The following is a 24299-nucleotide window of genomic DNA, read 5'->3' as shown; positions in this document are numbered from 1 at the left end:
TGCACATCAAGTATATTGAAGCGTGATCCATGCACCCCCTAAAAAATATCCTGCTTGATGAACTGTTTTTGGCGGGATATTTGAATCTTCATTGAATGGTTCAGCCACCCTTGCACTCACTATGCCTGGGTTGACAGTTGGGTTGGAAATTCTCTTTGGTGGTTTCTCAGGTTAAGGGTTGCGCTTGCGAATTGGTTTTTTCACAGCCATCCAGGATCCAAAATCCGTAATTTCTTCCCGAGTATTATCAACAACTTCATTCTCTGGGTTAGGGTCATTAATATGTTGATTTTCAGTTTTCATGGGTGGATTGCAGTCCGTAGCAAGGTGTCCGTAGCACCCACAGTTGAAACATATCATGCGGAGAGCTTCAAATTGAATTTTCCATACTTTTCCTTTAAGCCAAAATTTTGAGAGTAAAGGTTTAGATAGGTCAATATCTCCACTAAACCTAGTGAATTGGTCCCTTTCAGCTTGAATTGTTGTTTTATCAATTCTAAGGACTCGACCAATTTTTACACCGACTTTGTGCAAGAAGGTACTATCAAAATACGTTACGGAGAGATCGGGAATTCTTACCCAGGTTGTGAGAACTTCGATTGGTTCCTCATCTGGAATGAAATTTGGGATCCATTATGATGGGATGGTTAGGTAATTATCCTCGACCATCCACGGTCCTTCAGTCAAGATATGGTGTAGTCTGATTTGTTTGTAAATTAATCTTGCTATGTAGTACAACCAATGTCAGTTAAAGTGAGTTCCCCTTTAATTCCCCATTTGTTCTTGAGTCTACGCATAAGACTTGCGTACCCTATCCTGTCATCAAATATTTTGATAATGAGGGAATTTCTCCAAGGTTTACGCATAGCCTTTTTCTCCTCTAGTTAAGAGGACAATCGGGCAAATTTCATTGCCAAGAATCTTTTCAGGCGCTTTATCATCATCGGACACTTCATCATCTTCATCTTCGGAATCGAAAATCATATTGGGGTTTTCCCCCTCCTTTGAATTGTTTCTTAACATATCTCTAAAAAACAATTGAGTATGAGTATTACCTTGATCGCCATTTTTAGAACTAGGCTTCTCACTAGAAGGTACTATAAAGGGTTGAGAACCCGCATTCGCTTCAGTCATGTCTTCATCTTGTCTTGAATCAAGATCAAATATCCAATTAGTGATCTTGCGTTTAGGTTTCTTGATAGATCTAGTCACTTGATCTTGATCTTGTTCTTCTGGAGATTGTTGGATTTTATGAGGGTTTGTAGGTAGCTTTCCAGAGAGCATTTTTGTCTTTCAATCTTTCACTTATCATTTAGGACATCAAGTGTAGCTATGCTATAATGCTATGCAATAGACGAAAATTCGAAACACAAAATTTGTAACACCATCATGTCACATTAACTAATGCTCCCAGAAAACATAAAATATCTGGCTTTTTTGTAGTCGTTATCTCACATGCCAATATTATCCTCTTATAAAACCGGAAAAAGAGATTTTTGGAATTCGATTAATATGCAAAAAAAAAAAGTGTAATTATTTGATTAGTTAATAGGTTGTTGGTTGCGCCACGTAGGATATACATAAGTTGAAAATTTTCAAGTATATACATAATGTAGCGAATTACACTATAACCTATCAATAAAATTTAAAATCTATATATTTGTCAAACTTACAAACCCCTATAAGGCTAAGTTATGAAACAGAGTATCCATTGATATAATGCAACCATTGTGTATATATACTACTTACCACAATAAGTTATACCTTCACTTTTTCTTAAAAGATCTACAAAAAATTGCAAACATGTTATCAATGAGAAGTAGAGAAGAAGTTCTGCCTCTTAATCCCTAAGCCTTATATTTTTCAGCAACGGGATATAATTTCCTTTTTCTTTTCTCTAAGTAACAATACTGCACATCAAAAAAAAGAAAAAACGTTTTACTACAATATACTCCCTTCGTACTCAATAATTAATAATGTACTATTTTTAATCAGGAGTTAGGACCTAAATAATTGTCCTAATATCTTAAAAAGAAAATTTACTACCCCACCATATCCAGACTCACCCAACTTATGTGATGTGGGTCACTCCACTAACTATCTTTGTATCAATCTTTTTTCATACTCATGTGGCGCGAGCCCTCCACTATCAAGACTAATACAAAATGTGTAATGAATTCGACATGCTTAGCACCCAAAATCACATATCACTCCTTTTTGTGAAATTCTGCAATTTAGGGGAGTAAACTTGTTTTGATATGTTACTCTCGTTGTGTAGAATAAGTTTGATCTACAACAATGTTTGACACAAACACACACAATACAAAAAAACGTATAACTTACAAGATTGAAATATAAGAGGCCAGGTTCGTGGAGAAACACTTACATCTATCAAGGACAAGATTTAGTACTATTTGATTAATTACCTTACTATATCTCCTACATATTGCAATATTTAGAATGATTAATGCTAATGAAGACTAAGATATATGAAAAGCTTACCAACCAACAAGATCAATAGATTATAACAGCAACAACTATGAAATAATCTAAACATATAATCATAAGGCCGGCCTTCACAGCTAATAATGCTAAGGGAGAAATAACAACATATCCAAATGACCAATTCTAAACTCTCCAAGGTCAATTCTCATTCTAGCACAACCATTTCTCTTTGTGCCTCCATGCATCTCCCCTTTTCATTCTTACCACTATCTCATCTATACCTTTAAACCCATTTCTAGATTTCTTTCTTTTCTTCATCCAAATGCTCTTAAATCTTTCATTAGCCCCATAATTAAGAAGTTAGAAAAACAATAATAATGGTAGCCTACAATAAATTTTGGCTAAATAATGTTGTTTTTCTAATGATTTGGGTCATCATCATCTTGCAAATGTTGATTCTTTCTTCTGCTAATGACGCCGAAATCCTCCTCAAGTTCAAGCAATCCCTCTTGAATGCAGATGCCCTAAACAATTGGGATACCACCATACCTCCTTGTACTAATAACATAAGAAATTGGGTAGGTGTCATATGTCATAAGGGTACATTGTTTGGTTTACAACTTGAGAATATGAACTTAAAGGGAAATATTGACATTGATTCTCTTGTTCAATTATCAAGTTTAAGGACTATTAGTGTTATGAATAATAGCTTTGAAGGCGAATTGCCCGCGATTAACAAGCTTGGTAGGCTAAGATCAATATTTTTCTCCTACAACAATTTCTCAGGGAACATTCAAGATGATGCATTTGAGGGTATGCATGTGTTGAAGAAGGTGCATTTGGATCATAACTCTTTTACAGGGAATTTGCCTAAGTCATTAGCTCATTTGCCTAGGCTTTTGGAGGTGTCCCTTGATAATAATCAGTTTTATGGGAATCTTCCAAATTTTGAGTCCACTCAATTGAAGCTGGTCAATTTATCAAACAACTACTTTGATGGTCAAATTCCTCCTTTGTTGAGTCACTTGAATTCTTCTTCCTTTTTGGGTAAGTCCTCTTGATCTCTTTGATTAAGTTCTTTTGATTATAGTTTGTTTCTGTTCACCTACAAAAGGTGGATAGTCGTTTAAAAACTTGAGAAATTCATCTTATGTTTAACTTCGCCTTTAGTTTGTTTGTCATTGAGTTTTACTTCGTGGCATTTTGATTTGAGAATCTAGGAGCACTAATTAAAGTTAATACTAGGGACGACAATCACGAGGGGTGTGCCCCGAAGAATAATTCTCCTATACTTATTCTCACATATATTTTAGTTCTATTACCTAATCACCAGTTATGGCGGACACAAATTAAACATTTTTGGGCGTACATGAGTACAAACTTGAAACCAAGCTTGCCTCACCAGTCACCACCTAGTTTGATACTTTTATCTATTACTGTATATATAATCTTGAACCATCTGAATCGAACACCCATGAAGATAATAAAAATGTGTTGTACTTTTTTTAACGATTAGTACGATGGTATAATGTATATGCGGGGTGACCAAGTAGGAGATGGAGCATATAATCATTCAATTCCATACCCGCTACTTCAAATTCTAACTAATATAGTGGATAGAGCGCATGCATTTATTACACACTCGTGTGTATTATGTACATTATCCATTCAAGTCTAATTTTTGCTCATTTGGAACCTCCATATGAGTATAGTGAAAGCTCCAATGAGCAAAAAAATAGCCTTGGGTATACCATACTCAATTACTCATAATACACCCCGGTGTATGATAAAAATTGTATAGTAGATATAATCGTAATCGCATACATAAACCACTATCCATCAAAATCATAAGCTTATTATTAAGACCCTGTTTGGCCCTAGCGTTTGAGGTAGCGGTTTGACAAAACTAAAACGCTACTTAAGAAAATTATTTGTGTTTGGTAAGTTAATGGTTGTAGTAGCGGGTAGCAGTTGGAGTAGATTATGAGTAGCGATTGTGGAACGTTATTACAAATAACGTTTGAGATTTAGAGGTAGCGGTCTAGCAAATAAACACTGTATAATAGCATAAGGTAGAATTATTAACCAATGTTTTTTATTTCTTGTTCCTTTTATTGTTTATTAATTATTTTATTTTATGGCAATTTAATGTTTATATTACAATAGCAGAGTTGTAATTTAAATATTTATTTTAAAGATAAGATATTTTACAAGTATTTTAATAAAATTGGTAATATAAATTTTTCGAAGGTTGAATATTTTTTTAGATTTATAAATTTCTTTGAGCAACCAAAAAGTCGTATACTCCTTTTTGTGTAACTTCTTTGAAAAAATAAATCTTGAATTTAACTATGGAACGGACATATGAAATTGTTATAGTTCATTTCATATTAGAATAAATGTCCTTTCTTGTTTTTTACAATTTCAACAACTACTTTTGCCAAACACTTGTAGTTAAACAACTAAATTAATCGCTGATCGCTGATAGCTATTATTAGACAGCTAGCACTACCCCCAATCGCTATAGCTACTGCAACCGCTAACAGCTACTAAAACTGTTAGTTTTGCCAAATATGCCCAAGTAGGTCATATACATGAAGGTTTTTGCCTAACCCGGCCTACCTAATCATCATTGGTTAACATAAAATTCATATGAAAAGTTAGTCAATAAAATCTAAGATATTAGGATGTTACTTCATATTAGGATCTTCCTATTTTATCAGGTTTTACTTCTAGTTTTGAGAATTTATGTAAACAAAAAAAATTTGTTTTCAGTTTTGGGTTGTAAATTTTGAAAATAAACATGAGTTTGAGTAAGACTAATTTTAAGTTCATTATACAATTTATATTATATAATTTAAAAGTACCGAAAAACCAAAAGTGAATAATATTTTAAAGAAACATGTTTGGTGATCGATAACAAGTTATAACTGGTTTAAAACTCTCTATTAGGTACCAAAATAGCTTATATATACTATATTTCAGTGTATTATTTTTGAGGATATCATATTATATTATATTATTAATCCTAAACTAAAGCAATTAGAAGTAATAGGTTGACAGTTTGTTGCGCCCACGTTTGGGAGCTTACATAAGGTTTTACGCACGTCAAAATCACTTGACCACCTTATATGAACCCCTCAACGTTCTCATTTTCAAGTCGTCCTAGACAAAAATAAGGGACACGTAGCTAAATTTATTTAACTTTGACAATATAATAATAAGTTGCTTCAAATATATTCATTTTCATAGCAATTTTTGATAGTTATAGCAGTCCTAATGAGATGTGCCGACTTGCAATTTGATAACACTTATGAGTTTATGTTTGGCTTCTTATTGGGTCTGGAAATTAAGTTATTAGTTTTTCAAAAGATTTGTTTAATGCTCCCTTTTTAAGCATACTTTAATTTGCATTATGCATGTTAAGGAGAATAATGTAAAAAATAAGGTACTATTTTCACCATTCTATAGGTTCATTGATTTGACAAAAATAATTGCTATATTAGAGGTTAGATAGCTCTTCAAACAATTCGTGTACTAGGAAAACTAGTTAGATTAGTTGAAGAAAAACAAAGAAACAAATTCTACATAATTACTACATACTAAACTACTTCTGAAAGCTATTCTTTAAATTTAGTCTCGAAAACACTACCTTATTTACTATTACCAGAAATTGCTACTTCACTTAACCTATTTCGTTATCAATTTTTGTTTTCAGTCACCATTTTCTTGAAAATTTGAAACAAATATATGAAAATTATAAATAGTGATATCCTTCTTTTTGTCATCCAATTTTGAAACACACATAATTTGTATAATTATGTGTAATTTTAAATTTTTATATTACTTAATATCATACTTTTAAAATATTAAATATAATAAATTAGAAAACGAAAATTATTCAGAACGGGCGCTTAATTGTTAGCGCCTTGACGGGTCGGGACCTATAATTTTTTTATATGAGATATGAGATTCTTAATTTTACTTTGTTTATTAGATCCTTTCTATTCACAAACACAATGTCAACGTTATGAGTGTAATTAGCTAAAATCAGTGGGACAATTGAACATTCGTGGTGACACCTACTACGGCCTTCATTTGAGTAATTTTCTTCCAATTAGTGAAATATCTTTGCTCCACTTATACGGGATATTGGGATGCACTAGTGCACTACGATCAATCATGAGGAAAGTTGCCAATTACATGCGCTCCATCAAGTTTTTGACTTTGTCCCATTGGTTGAGAATAGGGGCGATCTATTTCTTTTTCAGTTAACAACCATCTTATCTAGCCAATCTACATACTTGTTTTAGGATGTTTTGAATATTACTTTGACAATTATATATCCTCTATCTGTCTAAAAACAATAGTCACACACATTACCTATGATTTTAAGATGTTTAAATAAGAGCATGTCACGACTGCTAATACGATAATGATTTATGAAATATAATGTTATTTCTGATATATGACGACTCAAATTGTATAATATGGGAAGGATAGATATAGACCGACTATTAGAAATGCTCCTTTAGAGCAAATCATGCTCTTTCTTTTTCAATTAACAACCATCAAATTGTGTATTTTTTTTATCCATATGAGCCACAAAGGTGGTACAAAGTATAAAGAAGGGGAGGAGGGATTTGAATCTGTGACATATCGTTCACAGCACCTCAATCTTAAACACTAGGCCAAGACATCCTTGGTATCAAATTGTGTATTTCATAACTAATTATTTGTATGTTTGGTATGATAAAACAGGAAATCCAGGCTTATGTGGGCGGCCATTACCAGCATGTAAACCATCAATACATCAAAACTCTCTATCAATGATACTAATCATCGTTATAACAGTTGGATTACTACTAATCATGACAGGAATATTCATATTTTTAACCCGATGCCGGACTAAATACATTGCTAAACAAATCTCAGCAAGAGACCTTGAGATGTTACCACATGAGAAAGCCAAATTAAAGCAAACAAATGGGTATGATATGTACCCAAACAACCAAACAAGAGCTTTAGATAGGCCAACAAGTTACAAAAAAAGTGATAATGGTAAACTTTGTTTCTTAAGAAATGATAGACAAAAATTTGAGATGCAAGATTTACTAAAGGCTTCAGCTGAAGTTTTAGGTAGTGGAAGTTTTGGGTCATCATATAAGGCTGCCATAATGGGTGGACCAACTTTTGTGGTAAAGAGGTTTAGACAAATGAATAATGTGGGAAAAGAAGAGTTTCAAGAACATATGAAAAGACTTGGAAGATTAAGGCATACTAACTTACTTCCTTTAGTGGCTTTCTTCCATAAAAGGGATGAGAAGCTAATTATTTCTGATTTTGTGGAGAATGGTAGCTTGGCTAGTCATCTTCATGGTAAGTTTTTTTTTTCTTTTTTTCATTTCTGTTGTGTGTTCTTTTATTTTATCCATTTCTAGTTGAGCCTTTTGAGCTTTAATTATTGTGTCTAGTTGTATATGGTATAGTGCTTATTAATGAAAGATGACCTTTATATAGTTGAGAAAAGCTAATTATGTGTTCTATATGTCATAACAAGTATGGTTAGCTTGTATGTAATATAAATGTGAACTATGGGACCTAATTGACGGAGAATGTTACATTGTTATTTACTTACTGGAAACAAAATATAAAAAATAATATTAATTTACTGGGTTGAATTTCGCTATTTATCTATGTCTTTTTAATGGGTAGATAACCCATTAAATAAAGAAACCCTTTCCTTGATAAACTTGCTTTAAACTTTTAACTTGGTCTATTTAAAATTAAAATAAATTTTCTTATTCCGCCACTGTCATGAGTTGGTTATATGTAGTGTTGATCAAGAATGTGGCAGCCTTTTAATACCCCATGGACTAAGCAAAGAAGGGAACAAAGGTGCCCCCCAGAGTTCTAATATAATGATATGGAATTAGACGTTTTGCTACATATTTTAAAGTCTAGTACTAGTTATTAAGTCCTCCTAGTAATTACTTGTCCCTCTTTACGTTAGGCGAAATTTCGAGTGTTGTTCTTTAAATTTAGGCCATCATTTTGGTTTTTGGTTTTCGGTCCGCTTCACATGACCTGATCAAATTTTACAAGGCTTGAGCACACTTCTTGAGCCATAATTATGGTCTAGGCCATCTTATGAAAGCCTAAACGGTCCCACATTTTGTGATATATTGGTGTTCTGACTCGTGTACCGACACTCGAGTCATACGTATAGAAAAAGTATATTGCTGACTAGAATTCCCCAATCTCCATAAACAGTTTGTGGCATTCGTATTCTACACTATGGCCTATGCTTTTATCTAATGTGCAGATGTTACATTTCCTTGTTATAATGTTTAGTCATATACTATTTGTTGGTTATATATGTAGGACGGCGCACACCAAATCAACCCGGACTAAAATGGTCTCTTAGGTTGAAGATCATCAAAGGAGTAGCAAGAGGCTTAGCATACCTCTTTCGGGAGCTCCCACAACTCTCATTACCACATGGACACCTTAAATCATCGAATGTACTCCTCGACGACAATTTCGAACCCTTAATAGCAGACTACGCTCTTGCACCATTGATCAACAAAGAACATGGTGAGCAAGTCATGGCCGCGTACAAGTCTCCAGAGTTCACTCAAAGTAACACCATAACCAAAAAGACCGATGTTTGGTGTCTAGGAATCCTTATACTCGAAACCTTGACAGGGAAGTTCCCAGCTAACTATCTAAAACATGGGAAAGGCAGCAACGACGAGTTAGCCACTTGGGTTAACTCTGTTGTTAAAGAAGAGTGGTCTAGTGAAATGTTTGACATGGAAATGAGAGCATCAAGGAGTTGTAAAGGCGAAATGCTAAAATTGTTGAAGATTGGAATGTGGTGTTGTGAATGGAATGTTGAGAAAAGATGGAGTTTAAGGGATGCTGTGCAAAGAATTGAGGAATTAAAAGAGATGGATAAAGATGATTTAGCTGATTTTCCTTCTTATGGAAGTGGAAGATCATATTCTGGAAGATCATATTCTAGTGGAAGTCAATACTCCAGAATAGCATCAATAACTGAAGAAAATGTTTGATTTAGGGGAATTCATCATGGAATTCAATTAATTACTTCAGTTGAGGCTGCACTTTGATGCAATAATATATGTTAGTTTTGCAGCATATACTTTGAGTAGTTGATGTTTAACAAAAGGAAAGGATCAAATTTGTTGTTCTTTTGGTTTCTAAATATATTTTTTTAACAACTCATTGGATAGATAGTAATGAATTGTAGTAGTGATAATGAATTTATATGTAATATGTAGGGAAAGTTTAATTCTAATGTTTCTTCATCATGCTTGCTAAGCATTCATATCTCTTTCTTGTTGTAAAATCTCATTCACACCAATATTGGTATATGTATGAAGAACAACACTTGTTTGGTCTCAATGAACTTGCATTACCAATTACCATGAAGAAAACAATCAATTATCTTGCAAAATTACATAAATATTTATCATCAATGGGTTTATATTAACTCAGCCCTCAAGCATGTAAATTCCAAGTTATTTTTTTTAGTAAGGTAAGAAGAAGTGTACTATGAAAACAAAACCTCGCACAAATCAATCCCGCACAATTACACATGCAAGGCCACTTGTGATTGGAGGGCAGAAGGATATGAAAAATGCTCACCTCCATTCAATCCCACAAACTCATGGTTTTGAAGTATAAACCCAACACTTTGGCAATCAGGTAAGTAATGCTTGGTGCCTAAGGGGTTTTTATCTCATGGTAAAGGTTTAAGTTGTGTGATAAAACCCTGGTAGAAGCACTTCGGGTATAAGATTTTTCCATACTTTAAACCCACTTCAAAAAAAGGAATTTATCATCAAGATGGGTCGAATTGACTTATGTAAGAATTTATTCAGTTATGACACTTATTTCAAAAAATATAATTATGTAAAACTCGATTTAGATGACTAAGTAGGTATGCTTTTCATGCCTACATGTGGTTTTTCTTAACTCTATTGAGTCTATTATATGCTCCATCTATCTTAAAATAAGTAACACTTTTCTATTTGAGAAATTGTAAATTATATGCAACACTTGTATTCTTATTTAAAGGGATCTCTCACTCTATATTCTCTTCTCTTTTTCTTTTCTTTTTTAAAGGTGACTATATTAGTCACCCTATCATAATACTTCATACGTTATTTATTACTTGCATCATTTCCTTTTACACAAGGATTAATGTGAGGAGAAAGATAGAAACATAGGAATCTCATGTACTAGGAGAGAGAAATAGAGAATATATTGACATAACCAGAAACGATGCAGGTAATAGTGAATTGTCAAAAATGGAAAATAATGTAAGTAATAAAAAACAGAGGAAATTGTTCCTTAATTAATGGGTGTCGCCTCTATCTAATACTTTATTTGTCTTAAGTAATTACACACTTCTTCGAATACGCTTGCCAAATCATAACTTTAACTCTTAATATTTTTAATTTCCTAACTGTAAAAATTATAAATAATTGATTTTTGAAATTATATATCAAGACCAATCTAACCAAAACTCGTATGACTATTTTTTCTTACATAAAAATTACAAAATACTCTTAAAGAAAAGTATATAAATAGTACAAAAGTTGAAGAACGCAATCTACTACCTCTGTTTTTATTTAGTTGCAACGTTTTGACTTTCACGCTTGCCAATGTACAATTTTAAATCGTTTTATCTCTAATTGTATGTAAGTAAAAATTATAAAAATTTGATATTATGAAAGCTTACATCGAAACGAATCAAACAAGACCCCACATGACTATATTTTGTTTAACATATAAATCAATAAATGTGGTCAAATAAGAGAACATGAATAGTGCAATTTGTCAAACGTTGCAACTAAAAAAGAACGGAGGTAGTATATCTTTAAAGGAGGAAGTAATTTTTATAAAACAGACTTGCTATTGATAAGAAATTAAGAAGGTAACAAAAACACTCAGCTATTTACTGTTTCTGACAATCCTTGACACTCAGCTTGAAGTACACATGGATAAATTCGGATATTCGCAGCAATACCAAATCAGCTGTCACTCGTCACTTTATCTCTCACATAAATAAATAAATAAATAAAGGCTCAACCTTTAACTTGTCTTACTACCTTAACCAAAAAAAATAGTCCATATCTATATCTTCTCTAAATCCCATTTTATGGGACCAACCTTTCTTCTGGATTTGTCCCTTCCATCAAACAGAATTTTTTCTGGTAATCAACCAAGGAGCTCTAAAACACCCAAAACTTTGAGGTACCCTTTAAAATTTCAATCCTTAACTTCTTTTTGTAGTAAAGTTTCAATTTTTTTTCCCAAAATAAAAGTTGGCAATATATCATTTTTGAGTTTATCCAAAATATTAAAGCAAAGAAATGGTCTAATTTTTGGTTCTTATGTGTTTCTCTGCTAAATATTGTTCTGATTATAAATGAAGTTTATGGTGAGTAAAATGGTTATTTAAGGAATCATTGTTAATGAAGTATTCCTGCATGTAACTATGTAAGTGATCATCTCTCAATTTGCCACTTCAGAAATTTCTATTTCAGGAATATGGTCCATCCTTGGTTTGAGTAGGATGAACAAACAGAAAAACTTCTTGAAATTTTCCTAATTCAGTGAAAATTTTGTTTGAACATTAATTTTTTAAAATTATTATGATCAAGATTGTTATAGAAAATATTGAAAAACTAATTTAGATAATTTTAAAGTACTTTCACAGAAGAATTTTTACATATAAGTTTTAGAAATTTAATTTTAGTAATTGTAATGATGATTATAAAGTAAAACTGTAGAAGTATCTAATTTATCAAAAGTACTAAAACTCAGCTACTGTGATAACCACACAAAAAAGTCAGCTAATATGAAAAATAAGCCAGCTAATATATAGCATAGTATCTAATTCCTTGTAATCCAAAAGCATCTGATAAGTTGTACCTCATAGAACTTTGATGTTGATATTGATGTTGGACATATATACTGTGGTATGCAATTGGTAGATGGTGGACTCGTGTCTACCATTCTAATGGTAAACATGGGACAAAAGGCAACCCATAAAACAAAAGTGCTTATTATTCTGTATATAGAGACTTGTAACCAACTTGATTGGCCCTTACCTATTACACCCTTCAACTGGAATTTTATGTCCTAGTTTGACTTTCTGTAATAGTTTAGATTACACTTTGACTATCTGGAAGGTATGTTTGGGTTTTTAGCAACAATATATAGAAGTTAACTGTTAATGTTCTAAAATTTTGACTTCTTACTATTTAAACGGAGTATGAACCTTCAGAAGTAGAAACGGTCGTAATACTTATATTTCGAAATAGCATTCTCATGAGAGGTTGATGTTTCTATTACTTAACCTTTGCGTCGTTTTGTTGATGATTTAAAGCCAAATAAGCCTGAGAGTGTAATCAAGAAAGTGATTTAGTTCCCTTTACTATGGCTGGATTTAATCACCATGCTGAATTGATGGGCCAAAACAAGTTCCAGGAGATATTAGCTTCTGAAGGTGTTGAGTTCCTTGAATCTGCTAGTAAAAAGGTAATTCTTCTGCAGGTGCTACTCTCTCTTATAATTTATGCCCTTGTAGAGCTATATTTTACAGTAAGCTTTCCTTTAGTAGGTTATGCTAAGGGAAAAGAAGTTTGTTAAGCTTTGAGTCACTAGTCACTACAACCTAGATCATCCTCGAATGAGAATAAGAAAGAACCTGCAATGATTTATAATTGGTTTTGATCGGATACCCTGCATTTGCAATAAAATCAACAACTATGTTCACTTTATTGATGTTCACCTATCATGATGAATGATGGCTTATGTTACTCAGACTCTTCATTTCACCTCAAGTACCCTTGTCGGATCCTCCACCTTGACATAGATATGAATACTTCAATATTTAATTTTAGCCTAAACACGGATTGTTTTCCTGAAGTAGCAGAGACTGACAATGGACATGTTCTCGTGTCTTGTGTAACTTGTTGGTCAGGTACCTCGTACAGCAATCGAAGGAAAGACAATATGTCTCTTCTTTTCAGCCAGCTGGTGCAGGCCTTGCAAAGCCTTCACCCCCAATCTAATACAACTATACAACTCCCTAAAAACGAATGGTGAAAAGCTAGAGATAATTTTTATATCCTCCGACGGAGATGAAAAGACATACAAGGAACACCTAGAAACAATGCCGTGGCTTGCTGTTCCATTCAATTTGAATCTTTATAGACGACTAGCTCACTTATTCACCATTGATCATATCCCAGCACTGATTCCACTGAATTGTAATGGAAAACATGTTGAAGATGATGCTATTACCCTGGTTGAAGATTATGGTGCTGATGCATTTCCATTTACAAGGGAAAGAAGGGATGAACTAAGAGCCATGGATGAGAGAAAACGTCGAGGTTGTAGAATAGAAGAGCTTTTGGCACATCCAGAGAGGGACTATATCATTTCCAGAGATGGTAAAAAGGTACAAGCATTGCAACTCTTATTGAGGTATTTCGTCTTGACATGCATAATGACTTTGCATCCTTTTGTGACAATTATATTTGGGAGAATGGAATGAGGAAGGTTGTGTGTTACTTAGACTATTCATTGTGCTAGAGAGATCACTTCAAGAGTTAATCATTAGAATAAATACTTGAGATTTCATTTTAGGCTAAGATGCGTTCTCTTCACCTGAACTTATTAAACCTGATGAGCTCTAATTTCTCTTTATGTTCACACCAAATTGGACTTAATTTCACATCATCAAGCCTTGTAACTTATATTATTGAGATGAAGAAAAAGCACCATAAATCTTGCAAAGTTTGCTAGCTGAAGACCAATACTAAGTAGCATAAAAGGAGAGATTTCTATGTGCTAAACTCAGATATTGATATGTGAGAAGTGTTAAGAGTTGGGCCAGCTAAATCCAAACTCTCAGTCCATATTTTTGTGTAATTGAAGTGTCGTATGACAATGAGAATACCTGGGGTTGAAATGAAGATTCCGACTAACATATAAACGATTGAAATCTCCGAAAATAGAGTTCAAAGAAGTTTGAGCCATTCTCTTCAGTCTTCATCTTTACATTTCATTCTTGTTTCATCATACCTTCTCCTAAACTATTCCGAGCCTTTTTTTCTACAAAAAGGGCACTTAATCAGGGCATGTTGTTTATGCAGATATTAGTGTCAGAGCTTGTTGGTAAGACAATAGGCTTGTATTTTGGAGCACATTGGTGCCCTCCTGCTCGAAATTTTACCACACAACTTATCGAGGCCCACATGGAGCTCGTAACCATACTAAACCAGCCATTTGAAGTAATATTCATATCAACTGATCGAGATCACGATGAATTCATCTGCAGCTTATCAAGCATGCCATGGCCAGCAATTCCATATGAGGATAAAACCCGGCAAGACCTTAAAAGGATCTTTGAGATTAAAGGCATACCAACCCTTATACTTATTGGACCAGATGGAAAGATCATCAGCACCAGTGGAAGGGCTATGATCTCGTTGTATGGTGCCATGGCATTCCCATTCACAGAACCAAGGATTGCTGGAATCGAAGCAACTTTAAGGAAAGAAGGAGAGAGATTTCCCCGTAAGGTGCAAGATCCAAAGCACATACACGAGCTTAAATTGGACATGGCTAAGGCTTATGTTTGTGATGCTTGCAGAAAGCAAGGTAGATTCTGGACTTTCTCCTGTGATGTGTGTGACTATGACCTTCATCCTAGGTGTGTGGAAGAAACATTTTAGAAGCCTCTTCAGAGACGTATGTCGTAATACTGTTTGTATATAATCGTCACAATCGTGTATGCGCAAATTCTCAGCACATGAATCTGCTGTATTGTTTACTTATCCAGCACATGACGAGTATCTCTGTTAACTTCGCCCAGAGATAATCTTATGTTCCTTCTATAATCCATTGATGTTATTTCTACATTTTAACCCTTGTACGATTCATTTCTGCTCCACCCTTCAAACATACATGTAATTTTTGGACAATGTTTTACACATTGATATCTTGCCAGCAGAAATGGCATCTAGCCAAGGTTGTGTACTTTTCAACTGAAAATGACTAATATGAACTTTCTTAACTCTCCGAAGAGCAATTTCTATTTTTACATCTCAGTCTACCACAAGTATGGTATACCCAATACTAATTTTTTTCTTCCATTTGGAATGGTATATACAGGTGTAGGGGTGGATATGTTGATCTTTACTTACAACTTTTGGCAAAACATGATTCGCTACAATTTTATTTTCAAAGGGATGTGTCTGCAATCTAACCCTGTGTTCGACATGAGAGCTCAAGTTTAACTGAAGAACTGCGAAATAATTTCACTCAAAATCACAGTTGCTGAAATACAAACTGAGACATCGAAATGAATTCATATCAAAACTTTCTGTATATTACAAGAAGTAAAAAGCTACAAAAGTTGAACAAGGGGTGTTTCCGAACTGTGGTACTGAGCTACATTTGCCAATATAGGCTCAAGTTGTAGAGCTTATGATGCATCTACTTATGGCATTAAAGATGCATCTACTTATGGCTAGTCCTTAAAATCAATCTTCAAGCCAAAAAAGAAAACAAAGGAAAAGAATATAGAAATGTAAAACTATAGTAGACTTGAAATATGCGACAAAAAATAAATTCTGGAATGCTTCGTATATACAATACAACACAAGGTATAACTTATAAGAGCAGCTTCCTGAATCCATGCTATTTTAGTCTAACCTGCAGAATCAGATGGACGTTTCTCTTGAAGATGGATCTCAGTTGCTCATTTGCTTCCATGCCAATCCTCCTAATAACAAATTGCATGAACAATAAACAAATCTTCAGTAAACAAAATTCAGAGGGAATCTAACTTGCTTAGTATGTATATTACTTCCTTCGTTTCATAATACTCACTACACTTTCCATTGTGGGAAGTTTCACATTACTTGCTACACTTCCTTTTTGGGCAATAAACTCTCTTTATCTCTCTCCTCTCACATGGGTCCCTTTTTTTTTACTCTCTACCTCTTTCTTCTTCAAAAATTACCTAGGAGTCTATGAATTGAGAAGTGTAGCGAGTAATATGAAACGGAGGAAGTATTTGATTTCCAGGGAATACATTTCTAAAAACTAGGGATGAGTAGGACCAAGAATTCAATCAATTTTATTGGATGCGTAAGACCAAGAATTGAATCAATTTTATTCAATCAAAAATTCAGAGGGAATCTAATTTGCTTAATATGTATAATATTTGATTTCCGGGCAATACATTTCTAAAAACTAGGGATGAGTAAGACCAAGAATTCAATCAATTTTACTGGAACCAGAATCAGATTAGATTTGCAACTGGCACCTAAAATTGAATCCTAGTCCGGCTCCTTAGCAGTTCCAGTCAGACTCAGGGTACCGGATCACAAACTTTATTAATTACTCTACAAGCTAGCTAAAAGTTACGAAAGGTATATCAAATCGACATACACTCCAGCGAAACATGAACAAACAACAACAAAAGGAAAAATTAGGAAGCCCACTCTGATTTGGATTTAGAAACATGAAGTACCAGAAGCAAAAAGAAATACAAGGGTTCCACTGAAATTTGGTCGTACAAACTTTTCAGTAATATAAAAAACTATACAAATAAATACGCAAAAACAGAAAACCATTTTTTTTGCTTGGGAAAAATCTTCAGATTTTGGGGTGGATCATGGTGTAGCATGCTGCTTAGTAAGTTAAAAGGAAAAAAAAAAACAAGTATATGATGGATTGATGGATTGATGGGTAGTGGCTCTAGTACTAGGTCCACTTCTAGTTCTAGCCTTCTAGCCAAGGAACATAATTTGAACTGCTAACCAGGTACCCATTAGGTCAGCTTGGTCTAGGCTCCACATAAATAGGAATTCCAATCTCATTCTCTCATCTAGCTCCCTATTTTTTGGTATGTGGACCCTGATCCCAATTTATACCTGCCTCTGTTACTTGCCTCTACAAAAACTAGCATGACGCCAAGCAATCCTATACTCCTGATTCAAGTTAAACATCCATGCTAGTGCATCATTCATAACGCCAAGATCTTTGGCTTTAGAGACCTCATATGAGGGAGGAGACAGTGGGAAGGCATATATTGTTCACAAGGCTTTGAAGTAGCAGAGATTTCTCGCCTTGATGTATGCATCATCTCATTCTCATAATCATTAAAAGGACTGAACTACATGGCACCTACAAACTCCTGCCTTTATGGATGTCATCTAGCTTATTTGGTAAAGTCTTGAAGAGATGCTAGTGGCACTCAAGACTTGGGATCAAATCTCGTACATCACTGAGCTTAGTTGCTCTCTAGCACCCAAAAAAAAAGCTCCTGACTTTGAAGGCAACTCTTATTTAAAACAGGTACAATCTTCTCGACCACCCAAGAATACCCCTTAAGAGAAAACTTCAATTTTCAACCTATCACATGGATAACAACTCTTCCAGTACCAATCTATCCTAGGAAGTGCCAACTAGATTGAAATACAAATTGTTACAGCAGATATTCGATAGGATCATCACATTGGGTGACTCAACACATCTGAGATGTTCAGGATTGTAATGTTTATGTTGGATACTCAATTACACAGTAACATAAAGAAGTAAAGGAAAGAAAATCTGGTCACAAGCCACAATATGAGATTAATAAATATGACGACAAACACCAAAGTGGTACAGTCAAGTTTATTACTCCAACTTGACAAAAATGGGGCATTGTCCTATAGCGACATGATTCATCACGATATACTACTTCCAGAGTCCAGGTTAGATGATTAACTCCCAATATCATTTAACTTGATCCAATGATCAGATGACAAGACCAAAGTCACCAAACACCTATCTGAATCCTGTCCTTGAGTTCGATTAACATTAGGAAGCAGAAACTGAATCTAGTGAACATACCCAATCTTTGAGCCATTTTTCCCCACAAGTATCCTGCGCTGACTTTCTTTTCCAGTAATAAGATGTTGCTCAATCCTCAATGATCCATCTCTCAAGTCCTTCCAGTCTACCAATCGATGGTCTATCTCATATGGGATTTCCTGTAAACCATTAGCAATTGTTAAGTTTAGAACACCTCCGATATTCAGCATTTGTCTCAAATGCTTATAATTCCCTCCTCAAAAGCACAACAAAATGAAACAAAAACAAGAAAAAGAGATTATATATATATATATATATATATATATGGGCAAGATCACATGAGAATGCTCCTTACATGAGAAATGAGAATGAATTTCGACCACACAATTGAATTAGAGTTACAACACTTGTTCATTAGAGTTATACATACCCCCCTTAAAAAAATTGTAGCCAAAAAAAAAAAATTGAATTTTTTTTCTAACATTTTTTTTTTAGTTACATCACTTTTTCATTAGAGTTACATCAATAAATATATATGTGTGTGTGTGTGTGTGTGTGTGTGTGTGTGTGTGTGTGTGTGTGGAGGAAATCAGGTAACAAAGATGTAGGTGAAGTAAATATGCCCAACCTGATGAACATGGTCTAACAACCTCTCGCGGACTACTTCCAGGGATATATTTTTCATAACTTCTTCACTCATAGTGAATGGATCTTCATCCCAAGGTCTTTCAACTGCCTGCAATGTCAAGAAAACAAGAACAAAGTGATTTTCCTGTGGCAAATAAGCACAGTCTCTCCAGATTGCATTACTTGACAAGGGATATCCTTCTAGAATAATAATGGGCAAGGACCAGAGAAACCTACTTGAAAGAAAACTAAATTCCAGAAGAGTGGCCACCAACAAAAGCAAATGAAAAAGGTCACAAACAACAAATATATGATGCATGTGGAAACAAAATCTCCCTCAATCACGAAGAGAAAAATGAATTACTCCCTCCATGCTTTATTATAGTAGTTCCGCCAGGATTTGACATGCATATTGAAACTGAAAATATATGACAGAAACTTTCTTACTTCCTCTATCGGTGGTAGACAGATAAAGATAATCATTAATGGATGCACACCAATAACACAAATCTTGTCATTATTTCATTTCTTCTGAAAGGGTAAACTTTGTCATTTGAAAGTATAAGCGGGGAACATCAAATTTTCCTATGAGTTGTACAAGCAAAATAGCAAATAACATAGATTGACCAAGATGAACACAATAACCTGCAAACTACACTCAATAAAAAGGTATTCCACATTAATAAACAGCATCGATCAGATTTCTTAGCAGAAGATACCTGTTCCATCAGATATGCAGAAAGGTCCTTTACCCCAGAACCCTTCAGCCCGGAGATCATGAAAATCCTATGAGATCAGATTAAATTACGTAATTAGCTTTCTTATTGCACAGCAAATCCAACGTACATATATTGGAAAAGGTAAAACTACCTTTCATATCCTTGCAGATCCTTTAATTCTTCTGAAACCTTCAGTAAATCCTTCTTCTTTTCAACCAAGTCAACTTTATTCATACAGAGAATACGCTTCTGCTTTATATTAGGTTCTGACCCCATACGCTGAATTAGTCTTGTAACCCTTGAATCAGGCCTGAAAATCAGGGACAGGATTGAAAATTCCATTATAGATAAGCTATTTCTTTTCCTTTAAACTCAAGTACAAAGTGTTCTGAACATAAATGCATGAAAAATTCTACATATGGGATAACATATGTTGTTATCTTCACATGACATTACAATATATGAGATATGTTGGACTATTTCATCAAGTCATTTGTCCCAACTGTGAAACAAGTTCCAAGGAGATACATATGAGATGTAAAACATCAGCTACGAGTATATATCATGAGTTATCATAAATCTGAATACCAGAAGCAATATTGATTGAGTTATCATGAGTTTATTTCTCCGAGTATATATTACCCAGATGTTTTAGCTTCAGCAAACAGCTGCAAGCAAAGTATTAACACTCAATACCCCAGTAAGATACAAAGGATCTACGGAAACTACCGAGTACCTAGACGAGATCATTTGCTTCAAACATTCTAGTAAGAGTATACGAGACTTAACAGCTGACATTATAGTATGATTCTGACTTAACAATTATTTAAGTTTTTATTTCTGGAATATAGGAGCTAAGCAAGCAATGTGCAAGCTGTAGTTATAAGATTTAACTGCATCTGGTCCTCTTGCAGAGTTTTCCCCTAATAATCACTCCACTTGCTCATCTATAGAAAAGGTGACAACAAACCCAAAACTACATGGAGAATTTACACATTATGAGTCTATGACAAATAAATATTAATGGTACTCAGTAGGATGGGAAAACCTAGCTAAAACTATATGAGACTAACCTGGTGAGATGTCTATGAACATCAAAGATGATAATAAGCACATCGTACAGATTAACTGAATTCCAGGCTGATTCAATCCGAGCTTTAGTATCCCTTGATGGATGTCCACTCTTCTTAAGCATCAATCCTGGGGTATCAAAAAAACACTGTTCATAAAATTAGTACATAATAAAAACAGATGCGTGAAAGAATCTGGCTTGTTTCCCTTTTAAAGAAACTTGAGAAGAAATAACAAAGCCTACATTATACTTCTATGTATCAACACAATATTGAGTTGTAAAGAACCAAGACCAAAGATGCAACCAATATAGTCCTCGATTATAACGGCTTAAAAACATTTGCCCCGAAAACAGTCCCAACATCATAAATAAATAAAGAACTGCATGCACACGACAGAATACCATCATAAGCACCGTCTTCACAAATTATAAATGCAATTCAACCACAATGAAGTCACAAATATGGTCACGAGGAACCCAGATCTCACAAAGCAGAGCAACATCAAGAAAAAATTTATTTGAATGATTAGAGCACAAGACATACAATCTGGGTATCTCCTTTAGTCATCACCCCTAATACTTCATGTGTAGTTGTATTTGTCTTGCGAGAAACAGCAGAAACTTTAGTCCCAACCTACAATACATATGACAGCAAACAAAACCGCAAACATTAGCAATTATCAGATACAATAACAATATCAACAAAGAGATTCAAGACAAGCTGATCTCTTTCTCAAAAATGATCAAATGCAACTCAGTGACAATTTAACCTTTCATATGCAAACATTTAAGTAATATAAAATTGCTCACAAATACCAATAAAGATAAAAGTGGATTCCTTTCTCTCTATCCATAACATCCTTTTATGGTTTCACCCTTGCCTTCCCATATTCATACTATTACTTCATTAAGGAATTTGCTTCAAGAACATGCACAATATACAAGTGATGCAACTATATTGCGACATTAAGAAAGCGTACTTTCACACCACATCATCAATCCAATGCATGGAACTCCTAATTACACAACGCCTTCCACGTAAGCCTGTACATTAGAGGCACCCTAATTAAAGTCTAGAGAGAAATTCATGCACCAAAGGCCTCATGCTACTACATATTGGGATATGTTAGAATTCGAATTTGATAATATCAAAGCCAGTAACGCAAGCCTAGCTATTATAAGCAACTGAAAAAAATTATAATTTGCCACAAAAGTATGCACGATATACGAGTAATGCAACTATATTGCGAGATTGAGAACACATTCATTCACCCCACGTCAATCCGATGCATTGAACTCCTAAAGCCCTAACTACACACTGCCTTCCACAGAAGCCTATATATGAGAGGCACCTAATTAAAATCTAGAGTGAAATTCTTGCTCCAAGGGCCTCATGCTACTACATTTTGGGATGTCTTAGAATCCGAATTTGATACATTAAAATCAGTAACAAAAGCATAGTTATTGAAAGCAACTAAAAAATACTAAAAAAATAAGAATGATTAGCAAAGGACTAACCATGTAATTGGTCAATGCTGATTTACCAGCATTAGGAGCCCCAATAATTCCAACTGACAAAGACTTCTGATCCTCCACCTTCACCACCATACCCTCCTCTTCCTCATCCTCCTCATCAGGCGCCTCGAGCGCTGCCTCAAGCAGCGCTCGAGCGAGCACCCGCCGCTTCTCTTCTGCCTCTCTCTCTTCTTCCTCCTCCTTCTCCTTAATCCTCAACTTCCTCTTAGTGGGTACTTCTTCCCCAAACACCCTACTCTTAGCCTTATCCCTATAGCTCTTATCCCAAGTAGGACTCACATTTTTTGGGTTCAATGTCTGGGTATTTTCAATGGGAAGAGTGAAGTGGGAACTATCAAAAGTTGAGCTTTCATTGTCAGTTTCATTTTCAGAGGATGAAATTGAGGTTGTTGGGTGGTCTAATTGGGATTGAGCAGAGAAAAATTGGCATAAAAAATTGGGATTGAAATGGGTTTTGTGATGAGATTTGGAAGAAAAAGATGACAAATTCCTTAAAATTTTCAGAGATTTCATCTGGGTTTAGGTAAAAATAGCAAAATCAAAACACCAGGATATGGGATTTGCTGAAAGATTGATTATTTTGATTAATTGACAGATTAAGCATGAAAAAAAAGGGGTGTAACTGAAGAAAATGGAGGAAAAAGATGGAAAATAGAGGAAGAAGAAATGGAGTGTAGGGTTTTAGCTTTTAGGAGAATCCGACTGCAGACAAAGCCATTCTAATGTTTGGGGTTTTAGAGGAGGTTGGGGAACTCAAGCCTTTTGCCATTCTAATGTAGTATAATTCATTTTGCAATTTTTATTGAATTTGCTTATGGGACGGCCTAGGGATGGCAATTGGGCGGTACGGGTACGGAGGATGATACCTCTACACTCGCAATTTTCATCCCCGTTTTCGTCCCACCACGTGTTGCGGGGGAATATTACATATCCATTCTCGTCTCAACAGGTATGTATCTAAACTCATCCTCGTCCTACCATCGGCATGGGTACCTGCACTCGTTTTGTACCCATGTTGTACCCGCTTCATCCCCGCTCCACCACCCGCATGGATACCAGCAACCCTTTAGTACCCACGTCATACCCCCATATTTATATATTATAAGATAAAATTATTAATAGTCTAAGTATATAAATAGAATTTTAATAATAAATATGTGAGACAAGCGGAAGTAGGGCGGCCGGGAATGAGACGGATATAGTATAAAATCCACACCCGTTCCACCACCCCATGCGGGTACGATTTTGATCCTCATCCCCGCCCTACATAGGCGGGAATGGAGGGATCTCCTACTTGACCCGCCCCACTGTCACCCATAGGCAAGGTAATAAAATCATATGTGTCAATTAAACAACAATTTTTTGCTTATTTGTACAAGGTCTAAGTAAGGGACAAATGACACTAAGTTGTTTGATTTCAAAAAAAATGGCCAAATCCATTCAAATAAATGCAAAGTTTGGTGATTTTAGGTTCAAAATTTTCTTACAAAATCTTTATGTGCTTCAATCACTACAAAATCATTGTTATTTTAGATAAAATTAATAGACCTATAAACGATATGTTAGACTATGAGATTTGATTTTCAAATCCACCTTGATTTTAGGTTGAAATTATTGTAATTGCTTCTTTTTCTTCGAAATGAGTGGAAAATATCAATTGTATGTATATAGTTGCAACTATAAATACTAGCACTATATGCACGCGATGCGTGCGACTGTAGATTATCTTATATTTGGTAGATAATTCAAGTATTCAACAACTCCCTGTTTAAAATTCAACAACTCCCTGTTTAAAAAATGATCTAGGTTATATTTTTTATTTATTTAAAAATACATATATATTTTATAGGCGTATTTTATGAGTAGTAGTTCAATTTAATTTCATTGGGTAATTGAGGTTTTATGCATATTATGGTGAATAGTGCTTTAATAAAAAAAAAAATCTAAATTGATATTATCAACTGTTGTATGTTCGTCTTTTTAATTAT

The 24299-nt window shown here is 34.4% G+C and overlaps 3 protein-coding genes across 4 annotated transcripts; 2 read left to right on the top strand and 1 right to left on the bottom strand.

The window, feature by feature from the left end:
* Positions 1-2682: 2682 nt before the first annotated feature.
* LOC104886719 (pollen receptor-like kinase 4) lies at positions 2683-9743 on the top strand. Its single transcript, XM_010671202.4, has 3 exons — positions 2683-3492; positions 7207-7824; positions 8830-9743. The coding sequence occupies exons 1-3, from the start codon at positions 2823-2825 to the stop codon at positions 9519-9521; spliced, it is 1980 nt and encodes a 659-aa protein (XP_010669504.2). The 5' UTR covers positions 2683-2822; the 3' UTR covers positions 9522-9743.
* A 1830-nt stretch (positions 9744-11573) lies between these two features.
* LOC104886720 (probable nucleoredoxin 3) lies at positions 11574-15590 on the top strand. 2 transcript variants are annotated; one of them, XM_048639029.2, is made up of 4 exons: positions 11574-11730; positions 12869-13020; positions 13466-13945; positions 14643-15590. In XM_048639029.2, the coding sequence occupies exons 2-4, from the start codon at positions 12919-12921 to the stop codon at positions 15222-15224; spliced, it is 1164 nt and encodes a 387-aa protein (XP_048494986.1). In that variant the 5' UTR covers positions 11574-11730; positions 12869-12918; the 3' UTR covers positions 15225-15590. The 2 variants fall into 2 exon arrangements, with proteins under 2 accessions (XP_048494986.1, XP_057248594.1); XM_057392611.1 differs by lacking the exon at positions 11574-11730 and having other exon boundaries at positions 12160-13020.
* A 239-nt stretch (positions 15591-15829) lies between these two features.
* On the bottom strand, positions 15830-23099 carry LOC104886721 (GTP-binding protein ERG). The gene is made up of 8 exons (XM_010671204.4): positions 22294-23099; positions 21320-21409; positions 20777-20922; positions 19855-20013; positions 19704-19770; positions 18986-19093; positions 18397-18536; positions 15830-16276 (listed from the first exon to the last, which is right to left on the bottom strand). The coding sequence occupies exons 1-8, from the start codon at positions 22822-22824 to the stop codon at positions 16192-16194; spliced, it is 1326 nt and encodes a 441-aa protein (XP_010669506.2). The 5' UTR covers positions 22825-23099; the 3' UTR covers positions 15830-16191.
* Positions 23100-24299: the final 1200 nt, after the last annotated feature.

Source organism: Beta vulgaris, chromosome 2, assembly GCF_026745355.1.
Source record: "Beta vulgaris subsp. vulgaris cultivar EL10 chromosome 2, EL10.2, whole genome shotgun sequence".
NCBI classification, from domain to species: domain Eukaryota; kingdom Viridiplantae; phylum Streptophyta; class Magnoliopsida; order Caryophyllales; family Amaranthaceae; genus Beta; species Beta vulgaris.
Note: the sequence above shows the minus strand (reverse complement) of the source record. Positions and strands in the feature narration are given on the sequence as shown.